A 16713-nucleotide genomic window follows, 5' to 3' on the forward strand; every position below is an offset into this window, starting at 1 on the left:
TCAAATAAGCCATTACTTCAATTCATCGTGTTTCCTTACTCTCTGACAACATATGGTGATCATTTTTGGAATGGTTACAGTTTATTTTCCATTATTTCCTACATACTGATCCTTTAACTTTTGTATCAATTTCAGAACTCACTCAGGAGAACATCCAGAGATTTGAACAACAGGCAGGTTTGACTGATTCAGGCTACAAGCCTCACAAAGGGCTCTCTGCCGAAGACACCCACTTTTGCCGCAAAGGAGAACATTTACCAGTAAGTACAGATGAATTTGAGGAAATCCCATTATAGACTACACCAAAAGTTGACTAATGGCTAGTGCTGATGACTTGTTGAATTTACAGAATTGATGATGGTCTGAGACCGAAAACGGTTTGGACGTAGCACTTTTTCACTACTTTTTTATTATTAAATAAGTCTACTCAACAATTAAATCTGCAGTATTTGGTGTGCGAGTTCATCCTGATCTGATTGTTGAATTTACAACAAATTGGCCTAAAGGTGCTTGCACACTGCTGCAACAAACACCAACATTAGGCTCAGTGTCCATCAGTGTTTGTTTGTTGCAGTGGTGATTCTGTCAGGATCCTTTTTATTGTTCTGTTTTTATGTGTTTGTTGCTGTTCCCCATGTGCTCTGTGTTTACCTGTCTGTTGTCATGTGACTTTGTCTCCGCCCATCCCCTTAATTGCTCTGCGCTTCCTGTCTTGTTAGTTTCCTTCCGTTTCTGCTCTCACCTGTTCCCTGTTATTGTCTTGTTGGTCTCGTCCAGTCCTCTGTCTTGCTGTTAATTGGTCTGTGTATTTTTACACCCCTCTGTTCCTTTGTCTCTTGTTGGATCGTCTCTCTTGTCGTGTCAGAGTATTCTGCCTGGAAGGGTCTTGCGCTTGGGTCCTGAACTACCAACCCTCACAGTTTCTAAAGAAATTTTGATGGGATGGCCAGGTTGGGGCACATAAGCCTAACATATAAAAAGTAAAACAATAATAAATATTAAAGCTCTGGATTTGTTACTAAATTATTCAATATTAACTGTTTATTTCATATAGTATTAACAAGTATTCAAAATGCAATTGACGTGTGAAGTAGCCTAATAAATCACTAGAAAAAAATAGATTATCTGAACCACACAACTTGCAACAAGGTGCAATGCAAGTAGTTTTCCACCATAGAGGTTAGCTATGCATGGATATAACAACTTCATTACAATGGGATAAATTGGTTCTTGAGCCAAGTGACACGGGACATCTATAGAATCACCATACGTATACCATAAACGCCGTTGATGATGGAGGAAAACATGTAAAGAAATCACTACTTTGCCTACATAATAGCTTGAATTGTAGAGGTTAAGTCATTCAAGAAAACGGGTTAATGTTCTTTAGCCATGCAGTTGCACCTACAGTAACAGCCAAGCTGCCAGTGCTACTCCAAACTACGGCAGTTTGACATTTCTATAATGTCGGCCATAGGAGGTATTTCTGACTTGGCTAAAATCCCCACACAAAATTCACATTCAAGATAATGAGTGAGTAAATTAATGCATAAAACATATTCTAGAAAGGGTAGCTTGACCGCTAAATGGCAAATATGGGTAGAAAGTTTAGTGGTTGGAGCTACAGGTTGAGAGTAGGCCTAGTAGTTGTTGCATCGTTCATGGATATTTTGCGGTTGTCAGCATTTTAATTGCACTAGTTTGCCTTGACCCTCTATATTCATAGGTGAACACTCTTCAACTGAGTATTTCACTTATTATAACGTTTACATTCATTCATTTTGAGTGCAGGGGTGGAACGACCGAGGTACACTGGTGTTAAAACACAGCTGCATCCGCATCATCCAGTCATTCACGCCTGCGTGTGAGCAGAGGCTGAAATTAAGAAAATATTGGGACACGACAGAAAACATTTCTTCCATTGATTATAAATTGGTTATGCATTCTTAATCATTTCTATGTATGTAGCGCTGTCGATGTTGTAGTGACCACATCCTGACCACATCGCTGTATGCTAAAATGTAATGGTGCGATACCAAGGGTATCACTGGGTGTTCCCTCCTAGGCCACAAAATCACTATTCAATTCCTACTTAATCTCAGTTCATTGTTAAAAAGACCCCAGAAGGAATAAATATGGTTGAAGTCTATAAAGTTTATTAAATCACAATAAAGAGAACAAAAATGTTTAAGTCAGTAAAGAATGGCCTAATCACCATAAAGAGTATGAAATATGAAATCTTACAGACAGACTAGCTATATTGAATTAATATCAATACCATTAAAATAATTTATTTAGCATGCATTTGGTGTTTAGGTGTCCCGTCTGAATGCTATAGCCTACCTACACCTTTAAGTTAATTTACCTAATACTGTACATGTCTCTATGCCAGTAGCATTTTGAGAAAGGGGAGGGGGACTTCCCCCTTCAGTCTTTTCAAATGGTAGAGTGTCAGAGTAAACTTGCCCAGTTATTTCTCCTAGGACTTTGTCTGGGATGTGAAGCAGGCTTCGTAACAATCACAGTTATAAGGTTTTAGAACACGTTTAACTAACAGCATTTGTGACACTGTGTTTGTGTTGTCACTCACTCAGTCCAACAGAGGCACCAGGTCAGAGTTTGGGCCAAGTAAAGGGAGAGGCAGATAAATACTTATTAACTCGGTTTTGAAGGAGACCAGTGTCTGCATAACGGTTCAAAACAGGTATGCTAATAGATAATTTTACTGATGCTTGGCTTTTCAGCTAGTTGGTTAACTTTACTTGTTATATAAAATGAACAAAGGAACAAATGAAAAATAATTAAATCCAAATCTGTGATCAACATAAACAGCGAAACAATAATTTAATATCCCATATAAAGCTTTTCACATAACATTTAATTCATAATATTTATTATTGTAAATACATTTTTATCTTCGACGAGAAGGCAAGAAAAAGAAGCCCTGTTTTTTTGTTAGACTTATTTTCATATTGATAGCAGTCAGTAGAATACTTGAGCTTGCCTCTCTTAGACATCAAAAGATCCACTCGGGGTGGGGTGGGGGAGAGGCCTACCCTTAGGGTGGCCTCCAGTGTTGTTGTAAGTCTGTTCCTGGCCTTGGTCTGAAACAAGAAATCCGGCAAGTTTTCACATAGAGCTCCATTTCATTTTGAAAAAAATGAAAACAATCGGTTTTACCTAGATTGAGTTGCTACAGCTAGCAGCTAACACAGGAAGCTACAACGCTACACTCTGGGGGCATGTCCGTGAGCTCCCATGCTCCCAACAAACTGATTGTTTTTGTTTGTTTTCGTACCGATAGTACTCGGTGACCTCGAGAAACGGAAACGGAGATCTATGTGAAAACTCGCCGGATTTCTCCTTTAACCCTAACCTTGAGGGCCCGTCCACACAACGATGACCCCGGCATTTTAGGAGGTCGTAACCGATCTTTTTGAAACCTGGTTCCAGAGTGGGTTTTTTAAAAACTGCCGGTTAACTTTTGCTGTGTAGACAGCAAAGCTGGCATTTTGATGACAACATATCCCCACCCCTGAATCCAGCTACCGCACTTGACCTGGAACTCTGCTTGTCAGAACATACCAAACTATTTGTTTGACATAGGGCAATTCCACGCAACACTGTCACATCCGTAACGGCAACACAATGCCATGGTATTTAGTTGCCGTTATGGACGTGACACTTTTGCGTGGAATTGCCCCATATTAAAATGTTTTACTTTTCCCCGTCATGATTTCTGTGCACGCGATATCAGCCTTTTGTAGCTAAGTTAGAAGCACACCGTTAACTTGCTCTATATCAGACCTAATGCAAAACGTAAAAACATTCCATGTATAGCAGTCACATACCCTGAAAATGAACTTTATTAGTTTTACAGTTGAATTGAAAACTGAATTTTCCATAGTCTACTTATCTCACGCGACTGCTTTTGGAATGTTTTTGTTTCTTCATCAGGAATTAATATGAAGCCTCTGCGCCGTCACGGCACCATCAACTGGTCTGGCATATGCACTACAGTGCTTTATGTCGGTTTCACCTCTTCATGTGGACGCAAGTTTTTTTTTACCGGTGTCGTTAAAGATGTGAAAGCGGTACGACAAAATATACCTGTTGGTTTCGTGTGGACGTGGCCTTAGTTGTGGCCATAATTGAGAATCCTGATTCACACAAATATGTAGCTGTGAATGGGAGAAGGAATTTGAGAGCTCTCAGTGCAAGGCCAGGGTATTCATTTGAAACAACTATCCAGAAAGAGCTCATGTCTACGTTGGCCCACTGTAATTTGAAGATGCTGTAGGCTGAAACATCCAGGACTTGTGGTTCCAAATCTGTGGGCAGGGCAGTATCAGATTGATCCACAGAAAATGGATCCAAAATCCACTTTTCTCAGATTTCCCTCCCTGGGATCCTCAGGGAATATTCAGCAAATGTCTATGCCAGCTGTATGAGGTACCGTGACACGACACGAGTGATGCTCTCTCCAGTGTAATGCATGTTCTCCAGTATTTCACTCAAAATGGAAACATTTCCATCCTTTCCTCCTGCACCCTCTTGTTCCACAGTGCCAGCTTGCATTTGAAAGCCTCAACCTTGGCAGCAACCAAAAAAATGCTACCGTTCTTTCCTTGGAGTGTGAGGAAAATGGGAATTGACAGCATTCTTTTTCATGAAGTTTAAAGTTTTCACAGCCACATCCATCACTTTATTTAACTCAGGTGACATTTTGTTGCGTGGCTTTCACGGTGGAGGAAAACAATGTGTCCACACAGCCTCAGGTGCCCGATTGAGAATCTGCCTGATGACACCGCTATGTCTCCCGGTCACCGATCCTGCACCATCACTGCAGACACCAACGCAGTTCTTCTACTCCAGGCCATTCCTGGGCCATGGTTTGTGTTGGTAGCTCTGCACAGAAAAAAGCATGTCTTCATGCAGACTACTGCCACAACGATAGTGAACAAAAACCAGCAGTAATGCAGCATTGCTGATGTCCATTGATTCATCTAATTTTATGGAAAAAAATGGACTACGTTTTATTCCTTCCAGGACTTGGGTCTGTATGTCTGCGGCTATCTCCGAAATTCAGAGTAATGCAACCTCCCCAATCATCTCAGAGCACATATTTATGGCAACTGGCAGCACAAGTTCCTCCTCTACCATGAAGGCTTTCTTGGTCTGTGCCACACGTCTTGCTACAAGGCACTTTAGATTGTGTAGCCAAAGATGTAATAGATTTTCTCTGTAGCTGAGCTCAGTTTGCTTTTCTCTTAAAAGTCAACCAGGTTATCAGCCAGAGTTGGGTGTCTTGTATCGATGCCTCTTCAGTTTTCGAAGGCTTCAGGGCCTCATTTGACAGAATTAAGCTGCACTCAACACTTGGGCGCTTGAGCTTTGGGCTCAAACTAAATGTAATTTGGATTGTATTCACAACCTTATTAGTTTTAGGTAAAACATAGACCGAGCATTGTCATTTTTTCACTTCAGGAACTTTTCCATTTCTCCATCTATCTATCCCACACCCATAGAATGTTAGCTTGTCAAAATGAGAGTTATAAATTTGAGTTGGAGCAGATTTTCAATTTGAGTTAACGAAAAAATAAATAACCTACTAATTTAATAGATGTGACTGAGACATGTAATGGGGTTACTATAAAACATACTTTCCTTTTTAAATTACATCGATATTGTACTACACTAAATAAAGACAGTTCTCGTATATTTTATTGAAAAACTAGCTTCAACTTTAAAACATTTCCCGGCCCACTATAGATGGCGCTCCATAGTCCAGTAGTTGAGAAACACCAGTTTAAAGAACATTGCATCTCTATCGTCGCAAATCTTTGATGTGAATTGGGCTTTAGGATTAGGTTTTCATTTCATTTTTTTGAGAATTGTGCCTGCATTGTAATTATCATTATTGAACTTAATAATAAAGAAAATGAAAAAGAAACCATTTCCTTGAACAGTGGGTTTCCTATCCTGGAAACCAGCCCGAATTGAATCCTGTCGACAAAATTTGAGTCCGGGAAATTCAGTCTGGCTTTGCTCCATTGTGTGCCCGGTAGAGAACCGTACCAATCAAATAATCAGGGCGGCTTTATACGTTGATGGACAGATGAGCAATGGTGCACAGTCTATTACAGTCTATTGTTTACAACAAAAAGGCTGCGATTAAGGCATTTGTCGAGAAGAAGGATGTTTTTGGCCGTTTTACTTGGAAAAATACACTAATATAAATATTTCCACTCATAACTGGTGTACTGGTTATTAGCTTTACTGCTTCCTTGAGTATTCTAATTTTGTTTATTCAATGCCCATTTATTCATCCTCGCTCTAAAAAAGTAAAATATTCTTGAACGCTATGCGGCTGCTCTGAAATCATTGGTTGGTAGGCCTATATTGTACCATTCATTATATAGTTAGTCATGGATTTTTTGTTTTTTGTCAGGGAAATTCAGTGAAAAGTCATGGAATTCTACATTTGACTTAGAGTGGGAACCCTGACCGTTCTTCCTTCCACTGATTGGTCAGCAGTGTTGGGAGTAATGCATTAAAAAAGTAATGTTATTTCAGTAATGCATTGCTTTTTGCTGTAATGTAGTAATGTAAGGCATTACCAATACAATTTCAGTAATATTTTACTCGGTACAATTCTCAACAACTGAAGTTACTTTGCTTTTTAATCCAAAATTGAGAAATGCTGCTTTTACAGACAAAGATCGTAGCCATTCTTAAACTATGTGCATTAAGTCTACACCACTGTAAGTGCAAGGAAAGGCAACCAGCAATGATGAGAACCATTTAAAGTCAACATACAATTTCACTGTCAGGGTCCTCGGAAGTCTACCAATGAAGTGTGAAGATACATTGAGCCTCGTAAATGGTGTAAAACAGTGATTTATTTGCATGGCTAGCCCGATGCCGAAGCACCACCATTGAAAAAGCTGTTGGTAGCATCGGCTAACTAGCGCCAGATTTTGGAGTGCAGGGGACAAGCTGAGATGGGCTATGAGACATATGTTCACACTCGGTATCATGTTTCAACACACTTTAGGTCAATATCACACCGGAATTCTCCTTTAAGCCTAGCTCAGTCATTATGCCATACCACATCACCTCCTGCCGTGTAATGAGCTGCATTGAACACATGAAAATCTATTGAGAACACCAAATCCATATTTCCTGTTATTTTGGTGAAAGTAATGTAAACGTATGTAATGCCTTACAATTCAAAGACAGTAATATTGTAATGTAACAAATTACTTTGAGATGACAGTAACAAGTAATAAATAATGCATTACGCTTTTGAAGTAACTTGCCCAACACTGTTGGTCAGGTCTATCGAATTGTGCGCAGTTGCATTTTCCCCCTGTAGGCCTATCTGTTGAAACACGCCCCATAATCACGTCCAAACTCATTCAGCCTATTCTGAATAGAATTGAGTTGGCTACACCAGGCTATGGGTTTCCTTGAACTTGACTGATTCTCCTAGAAAAAAATCAATGTGAACAACAAATATAAATAAGTAGCTTACACACACACACACACACACACACACACACACACACACACACACACACACACACACACACAAAATCATAGCAATGTTGCCAAACAGGCATAAAACAGTTATTTTTTCCGTCTTTCTTTTTCCCCCCTAAATTAGCGATTGATTTAATTGCACAACCCTAATAGCGTATCATTAGCCCGAACAATATTGGTTTTGTTGTATGACCTGTATTGTTGACGTAGATCAATTATGTAGCCTACAGGGTCTGAGAATGACTCATTGTCAAGTCAAGTCTTGAATCAAATAAAAAATCTAAGCCTTTTTTCACCAGGCCGAACGACTTGTCCTGTTGCGTCTGTTCTGTTCCTGTAAACTAAAGTAAACAGATTACGCAATGTCTTCTATATATGGGTGTTTCACGTGTTTCCTCCTATGGTTTCCTCTGATGGGTTACCAAGCAACGCGTTCAAATGAGACGAGCCTCCCTGTGTAGAACGTAGAACCAATCACATTCTGTTTTACATGAGGAGAGGACATTTTGCGTAGCTTGTTTTCAACATAATCCTAGGCCACGTCTTTTTGGATAATTATTTGCTTAACCTGAAAACGAGTCGAAACATGGACACAAATATAATATCAATTGGACTGGAAAGTCAAACAAATCTACATTTCAAAAGGTATTTTTCATTACGTTGTTATTTCTGTGGTGATACAACTTCAACGTAACGTTGAGCGACGGAAGCTAAGTCAAATTAGCTTTAGCTGTATTCATAGCTAGCCATAGTTTAACGTTACACAGTTTGTGATTTGCTTTATCTTCAGTATGATGAATCATAACGTAAGATTCGTATTAAACATCTACATCTGTTTATGAATGTGTGTTTGTTGGTTAATTCTACTTGGATTTAACGGAGTGTGACCCGTTCCGTAGCATAGGTAGCGTTAGCTAGCAATAGCTTGCTAGCCTATTATGGCTTGTTAACGTTAGGGGAAAGTTGGCTAGCCAGATAATGTTAGCTGCTACAATACAACAATACTGGAGGCCTAGCATCTAGCTGACATTTCTGATCCTGGAGTAGAAAATGCCGGAGAGCTGACCAGCTATCCCATTGAATACTGGTATGTCGGGAAATATGACAGATTTTGTTGATGTTTATTGGGTGAAGGATAACGTTGATTTAACGTTATTCAAATATCGTTCTACAGTATGACCTATAAAACCAAGGTTGGTTTATGTTAGCTACTCGTAACACCCCCAATTATCACCACTTTTGTTCAGAAATTCTAAAACAACGATGTTTTTTAATCCTTCAAACATTTACTAAATGAACCTTACATTTTTTAGTAGCCATAAATGTGTAGATTTGAACAACATCTGGTTTGGTTCTTAACGGGAGCATTTACTGCCTGAAATATCCGATTTTGTTTACCACGCTCGGAGTTATAGTGCTGATCTGATGGGTCGCCTATTTACACCGTTTCAACGGCACATGAACGATTTGACCGATAATTCTCGTCATGAAATTCCACTGGAGCTCTAAGCGGTTGTGTATACGCAGCCTTACAACACTGTTTACAGCTCTTCGAGTTACGGTAAAATGTCATTTTTGGTACATAGCTAATTTAGATACACCTATGGTGTGGGTGGTTGCGTTTCTTCAGCGGTTGAGTCCGCTGTCTTGGTTTGTATAGAAATGGATATTAAGTGACACATACACGCAAGACGGTGGAAATACGGGACCGACGGTAATAGGGGGAGTTGTATAATTTACTGTTAGCCAGCTGGTGCCATAGGCGGTGCAGGCAGTGGGCCTCATGTTATTCCGCCTACACAAAGTTACCATTACCAGGTTGACAATAAAGCAGAAGACACTGTCCCCAATGTGTAACATTACCAGCCCGATGGTGCGTTCCATTTGTAATGTCTCTGAGGTCGACATTACCAATGTCTAAATCGGAAATTTCAATGGGAACGCTTACCAGTTAAGAATGCAATATTCTTAAATAACAAGATTGCAAGACAAGCAAAATTGGTACTTTCAGTGCACACCTACCCAGCATATTACACCCAAGTCTCTGGTTACACGTGAAAATGTATTTGTTAATCTTAAGAGTAACAATTGACACTGCAGTAGAGCAAAACACCTTGTCATCAGCAGTGAGGGAGTTGTGGTGATCCAACTGAGTACAAGGCTAGTCTGCAGACAGAAGCAGGCTGCTATGTCTGCAAGAGTGGAATGCATAGTTTGTAGAATAGGGTGGTCCTTATATTTCACCATTGTCATGCTCTTAACCCTTCAAATTGTTCCTTTAAGCTTATATAAGATAATACAGCATGCCAATTTTTATGGCAGTAACATACTGGTAGCTCAATAGCTTTAAACTTCGAGATTTTGATGATTTTCATAAAAACAGATCATTTGAATTGGTATTGTAACTGGCTAGTAAAATTCCAAAGCAATCTCCATAAAAGCATCTAATGCACCATATATTCCTAAATATGTATTTTAGATAAGCTTACATATTTTACATCTCAGGTTACTCATTGTAGAAACTAAATCCAAATGAATCCATCCATGACCCGGTTTAGCAGATTTACCTTTCCTGGTGGAATCATTACATATTTATATTGATTATCACCTTGGTTACTGTTTGGGTTTAGAGCACATTTTTTGTTCTCCATTAAAACATTCAAACAATTGTATTCACGGAACCCCAAATATGTGCCAGAAAACTGCATGAGGGGGAAAAAAAGACACCTTCACCATTCCTTGCTCAGCCTTGCTTGCAGTTGTGTACCAAGAGCAAAATCATGGCAAAAAAACAAGAATTGAAGTTTATTTGATTGGTTCCACCATACCAAAATTAGTTGGATCAAAACTGCCATCTATTAGAATGGAAGATCACTGACGGATCTATCCAGACTGCAAAAAGCTGCTGAGCATCAGACATGAGGGATTGTTGAAAACGTTGTGCTTTTTTGAGATTGTTGTCATTGTTGTCCTGTCAGTGTTGCTCTGATTTCAATCAAATGTAGTTCATTTGCAACAACTTTTTAATATTACTTGCATATCACAATAACGTCGCACAGCTTAACATAGGCAATCTTCCACATGATTGAGCTACCTCTAAGGGCTAGTCCACACGTACCAAAACCGATTTTTTTCCCCCTCCGTCTTCCCTGGAACCATATCAAGAATATTTGCGTCCAAACGGATCCATCTCAACAAGACTCAACACGTTACTTCATACCATAGGCCTATAGGTGGCACCGTTTCTCTTACAGAAATTGACCAAAGCTTGCACTCTGTAGGCTATACAAACAGACAGAATAGGCTAGGACGAAAATGGCTAGTGCAAGGAAACCAGAATTAAGTGTGGACTGATAGTGAACTGCCAACTGTAGTCAACTGTAAAACTAATAAACTTCATTTTTACGGTTTGTGAAGGGTGCAGTCCCGTCCTTTATTTGGCTAACGCAGGTACAAATAATCTCCTTTACTTTCTTTGGTTGTAGGATAGTCTGCGATTCACATTAGTTTTGGCTATCACCGCAAATGCATAGGCTACTAAACGCTAGGTCTACCCAAGTTAGGCTATGCTGTCGCCACATTTATAATATTGCTATAATACCTTCGTTAGTAACAGTCGATACTTTTGCCTGCATCAAATCGCACATTCACATTTAGTGCGCATCTACCATAGGCTTAACATGAGTCTGTATGCTCATATCTGACTTCACTAGACTATGAATGAATTTATTTATGTTGTAAGACATGTCAAATAAATGAATGACACTGGCACTACGCACAAATTAATTTAAACTTACACCGCACTTCCCTAATAACTTCTGACTAGTTCTCTCGCGTCACCGACGATAGCTAGAAATGCATCAAGAAAACACAGGGAAAACACTGTTCAGTCCACCAAGTCATGATAAGCTATTGGCGCTGCGCAGCACCAGTTGTGATATTTAGCCTACTGAGTGTAATCGTAGGTAGTCATGTATGAAAACTAGTATTGTTAGGCAATACTATAAGTGTCAAGTCCAGGGCAGCTGAGGTGTGGCGATGACATCAATACGCAGGTATGCGGTTTCGCCGTCCAAACGGGAACAGGATTCACAGGATTTACAGGATTACAGGATTCGTTTGGGCGATCGGCCAAGACGAAGCAAAACCGGTGCGTTTAACCCAAAAAGCGTCTCCGTGTGGACGGGGCCTACATTTTGTCAAAATGTTTGCATATTTCTAAAAGTTTGACTTGATAAGGACCACTCAACCAGTTTTACTGTTTTGGTCAAATCCCCTATGCTCTGTTTATGCAGGTGCACATTTCCTCTCCAATTAAAACAGTAGCTTTATACTACTATATAGGATTCCTGTGGTTACTCTATACAAAACCTATTAATCTCAATGGGGCATTTTGCCCATGTTCAGGGTGGAAAATAAAAAAGAAAGATTTGCATAAGACCGGTCAAATTGGTGTTTTTAAAAAAGAAGGGATCATGGAGAATAAAGAAAAAAATATTTTAAAAAGTCTTTGTATATTCCCACAAGGTGTTAGGGTGCTCTGAAAATGAGATCCACAATTATTTTTCAGACTTGTGAGGTCTGCTGTTTAGACCCTGAAGGATTTTTTTTCTGTTCATTGGTTTTGTGAGAGTGTTTCTACTTATCTCAATAAGGAAAATAATTTAAGAGTCTATGTTTAGTACAAATATGTCTTCTGGGGCCGTTTTCACAAAGCCTTTTATCTTACCACTAGGAGTACTCCTAAATCGCACTAAAAGATTTTAGCTAGGAGTTTTCTCTTAAAAGTTGTGGCGGTAGTGGGGTAGCGTAACGGTTGGGCGCCAGGTGGATTTATCCACCACCACTCAGACAGAGTGAAGATAAACTAAAGTTAAGAAATAATAACTAAATGGCTTTATAAAGCACCACAAAACATTAAATGGTTTTAACTCTTTAACTAAAAAGACTTCAAGAAATGCAAACATGTGTGTCCTGAACAATATATTCCTTTTTGAACACACCTGAACACCACACAAGCAAACAAACAACCACAACAGCAGTAGCAGTCCATTCAGCCTATTTTTAGATCAGGCCACTAGGAGGTGGTAGGCCGTAGCCTCGGCAAAAAACGCAAAAAGGCAAGATGCAAAAACGAGGGGAAAAAGTATCTTCAGTCAAAAAAGACCTCTTCAGCCTAAGGCCACAATAAACCCAAAACAGTATACAGTAGCAGGTTAAACAAATTATGCTGCTACTCAAGTGCAGCACAAACAAGACCTTTTATTTAGGCTATAATTAATTGGCTTACTACAGCGTAGCCGACTGCTTCAAAGCTCCCAGTGTGGATAAACCAATTAATACAAAATAACAATAAATAGCAAAATCACAGTAACAAAAAGAAAAGCTCTCCAAAACTAGAGCACAAACGTGATTGCTTTCAGTTTACAGTTTAGATTAGATTACAATAAAGGCAGGCTGGCGCCGGAGGAAAGGAAAATGTAGAAATAAAAATATCCCCAAAAGACAAAACAATAATCCCCAGGAAAACCCCTAAGGAAACCCTCCCCAGTAGCCTATGTAATCTATATTCAACTTAAAGTCGCGGCGCTCACGACTAAACAACAAGAGCGCTTTTAAAGAGCACGGGAGAACACAGAGAAGTGGTCTAGCTGCTACAACCTCGCACTGTCGCGTGTCTCCTGCGAACAATGGTAAAACAGTTCTAATGCAAGGAGATCACGGAGCGAATGGAGTGCACACCAAAGGACCAAACTCGCACAAAACTACTAGCTTACCCACGTTGCGTGACTTCTGCAAACAATGATAAGACAGTTACAGCGCAAGGAGATCACGGAACGAATGGGGCAAGACAAAAGACCCGACAGGCCAGGAACAACAACTTTGCTGCCGTGATCGCTTGCTGAACAATGATAAAACAATTCGTTATTGCAAAGCGATCACGGAGCTCGGTTTGGACTAGACCAAACACGCACAAAACTCTGAACAACTCGGTGGAGTTATCAACCTGCCGAACAATGGAAAGACAGTTCTTTGAGGCTAGGCAATACTCACGGAGCGTCCGAGACAAGGACCAAACCAGGCCGCTCTCACAAGGCAAAACACTCTACCTGTCGGACCAAACCAGGCCGCTCTCACAAGGCAAAACACTCTACCTGTCGTCACGTTCAGACTATGCGGGGAAACACCAGTGAACCAAACACACAGCAGACGAAACACCGGTAGAGAGTAGGGATGTGACGCTCGAAGCTGACGTTTCGAAACAGTGTCGAGCTTCCGAAACGCAAGTGTTTCGAACAGTGTTTCGAAGTGTGGTTCAAAACGCCCATGTCACGTGACCATGGCTTAGTGAGGCTTCGTGGTGTTTCAATTTGGTTTGGACAGCTGGCACACTTGCCGCGCGAGCCAATTACCCGAGTAAACACCTGTTTGATCTAAATTACAAAGTCCCAGAATGCTTAAAAGTCATTCAAACACATCCTATCTTTGTGGTTTTTTTGTGAGGAGAGAGATTTTAAGAGATATAGCGACATAGAGACATATAGAGATATAGCGATTTATAGTGCATTCTTGTGATTGATAGGTTAGTGATATAGATTAATTGACAGGCTAGAGACAGACAGTAAGCGATAGTTTAGATAGATATAGTCTAGTGACGTTAATATTTAGATAGTAGCAGAAGTAAAAAAAATATATGACTGATGCCTTTATTTCAAGAACAGCTGACCCTTTGAAATACTGGCAGGAGAGGAGAGTGGTTTATCCAAACCTAACTGTGATGGCAAAAAAATATTTGTGCATGCCAGCAACAAGTGTGCCTTGTGAAAGAATTTTTTCCAAGGCTGGGGAGGTTTATTCAAAAACAAGAAACAGATTAAATGCCAAGACGGCAGAACAACTGTTATTCCTAAATAAAAATGTATGTTGACATACAAAAAATGTGTTGTTTATTTTTCCCATGTTGTACCTGATTAGTCTAACCTGCTTCACATGTATCCTTTATTTCCCTACAACATGTTCCCAAAAAAAACCCTGGGCCATAAGCATAGCCTACATTTTAAAACCATTGTAGCATTTTCCTCTCCAGCATATTCCAAAGGATAATGTACTATGAAACTGAAATAACAAAACATCTAACTGGCAGATATAAAAATGTTCTAGTTACTGAACGCATATACTAGTCTGAAATTTCTAAGCACCAGCAGGGAGTCGAACACCGGCGGCTCCGGCCGAATGCAAGTGTGTTAACCACTGAACCACGTGGCTGTGGACGAAATCTTGCGTTCCATGTTGGCTATTTATATTCTTCGTCTGAAGCAGTTGTGCTTCACGGTCAAAATGTGATGTTAGCAAAACTGGCCACTAGCTGTCACCATGGAGTTACGTGTGTCGGATTGTTTCGAAACCTCGACACATTCCGGCGCAATTGCTTCGAACGTTTCGTTGTTTCACAAAGCCTCGTTCTGCCCATCCCTAGTAGAGAGAAACGAGAGAGGCGGAGACAGCGCTACCTGGGCTGTTATTTATAGACACTGACCATCTCCCGTATGTAGCCGCCATGTTTTTATTATATTATTTTATTATAGGGGGTCAGGTTTGATTGCCACAAAGTTATTCACAAAGCCTTTCAGACCTACTCTTAGTAAGGAAAAATGACAACTCCTAAACTAAGAGTGAGTCTTAGTTGCTATGGATGACGTCATTACCAGGGTTTCCCGCACCAATTTGCAGTCAAATGACCGACACCATAACCCCCCCCCCCCCCCCCCCCCCCCACCTCGGTCGGACGACCTACCACCTTGACTAACACATTTCCCGCGGGAAACCCTGATTACTCATGCACAAGCTTGACTGAAGTGACAACCTTGATTGGCTGATGATTGTAACGCGGAAATGATTCCAAACACCTCCCATACGATGATGAGTGACAGGTGACAGGTCTGAGAATGCATGCGCTACACAAGGATGGAAGATGATGAATAACTGAATAAAAAGGCCTAGCCTAAATGAATCAAGAGTAAGGCAAAACAAATAGCCTAGTAGCCTAATGAAACATGCGGATTGATCCAGTATCTTTGCAACATTATTAAATTAACCTGTCACCATAGCCTATGCCTACGTTTGCAAAGAGGAGAACATTTTAATTTGATTCACAATGAAACATTACATTTAATTTACATGTTGACAATGAGTAGTTTTGGTTGTTGTTGGTGGCGTTATTGCATCCCTTTTATGCCTACAATGCAAAATTGTTCCCTCGCGATTGGAAGCTCCTGTAGCCGCATACGCATTTCAAAACATCGCAACGTGAAATGCCACAAAAACGGTTTGTGAATAGGTCTTAGTGAGTTAGGAGTCCTCTCGACTTCTTTTAAGCTGTCCCAGACTTAGGTGCTACTTTTAGGTCTAAAATGCTTCGTGAATTACTTTTAATGAAAAAAATTAGGAGTCCTAAAGTTAGGAGTGACACGCCCATTGTTTTTAGGAGTTGCTCCTAAATTCGCCAGTTAGGAGCTACTTTTAGCGTAACGTAAACAGAGCCCAGCCAAAATCTCCAATAAAATTTGGACTCAACTTTGAGGGACAGCTATGACCATGCAGGGTCATCCAGACCAAACATGACGATTTTACATACTATTCCTATTATGTACCAGCATGTAAAATTGGAGCCTCCTACATGGTTTAGTTCTTGTGCTATGGGCTTGTGAACTTTGACACAAAAAAAAAAGGCTGAACAAAATCGACACCCCCCTCCCCCTGTAAAACTGGATGTAACTTGGAAAGTATTGACCTTACATAAAAGTATTTTCTCCTGGGTAACATAGGTACACCTGGTCATTTTTTCAGAATTTTTTGAGACCCAAGTGCGTGGGCCCTGGTTGAATTGACGTGGAATGACCCATGCTATGTTGTGGACTTAGGCCTACACATTTTTCAATTTTATTGAATATTTTTATGCTTGATGCCATTGTATTAACAAGAAGTTGAAAAATTGCAATACTTGCCTTGAAAAAAAAGAATACTACCTAAATTATCTATTAGGCCTATGTCACCCTACAAAACATGTTTTCATTATGCTGATTTCAGTGTTTCCCACAGAATTGAATTCTATTTGTGGTGGTAGGTTTGCAGAATTTACTTGAATGCAACAGTTTTTAACACATTAGC

General features: G+C 40.0%; 1 protein-coding gene across 1 annotated transcript in view; it reads left to right on the top strand.

The window, feature by feature from the left end:
* LOC121694351 (putative monooxygenase p33MONOX) overlaps positions 1–16713 on the top strand; it is a 37587-nt gene that overhangs the window by 15755 nt on the left and 5119 nt on the right. The window contains exon 5 of the mRNA XM_042074490.1: positions 136–260. Coding sequence (XP_041930424.1) covers positions 136–260 — 125 coding nt within the window. The remainder of the gene's footprint in view (positions 1–135; positions 261–16713) is intronic.

The sequence above is a fragment of the Alosa sapidissima genome, chromosome 20 (assembly GCF_018492685.1).
Source record: "Alosa sapidissima isolate fAloSap1 chromosome 20, fAloSap1.pri, whole genome shotgun sequence".
Classification (NCBI taxonomy): Eukaryota; Metazoa; Chordata; class Actinopteri; order Clupeiformes; family Clupeidae; genus Alosa; species Alosa sapidissima.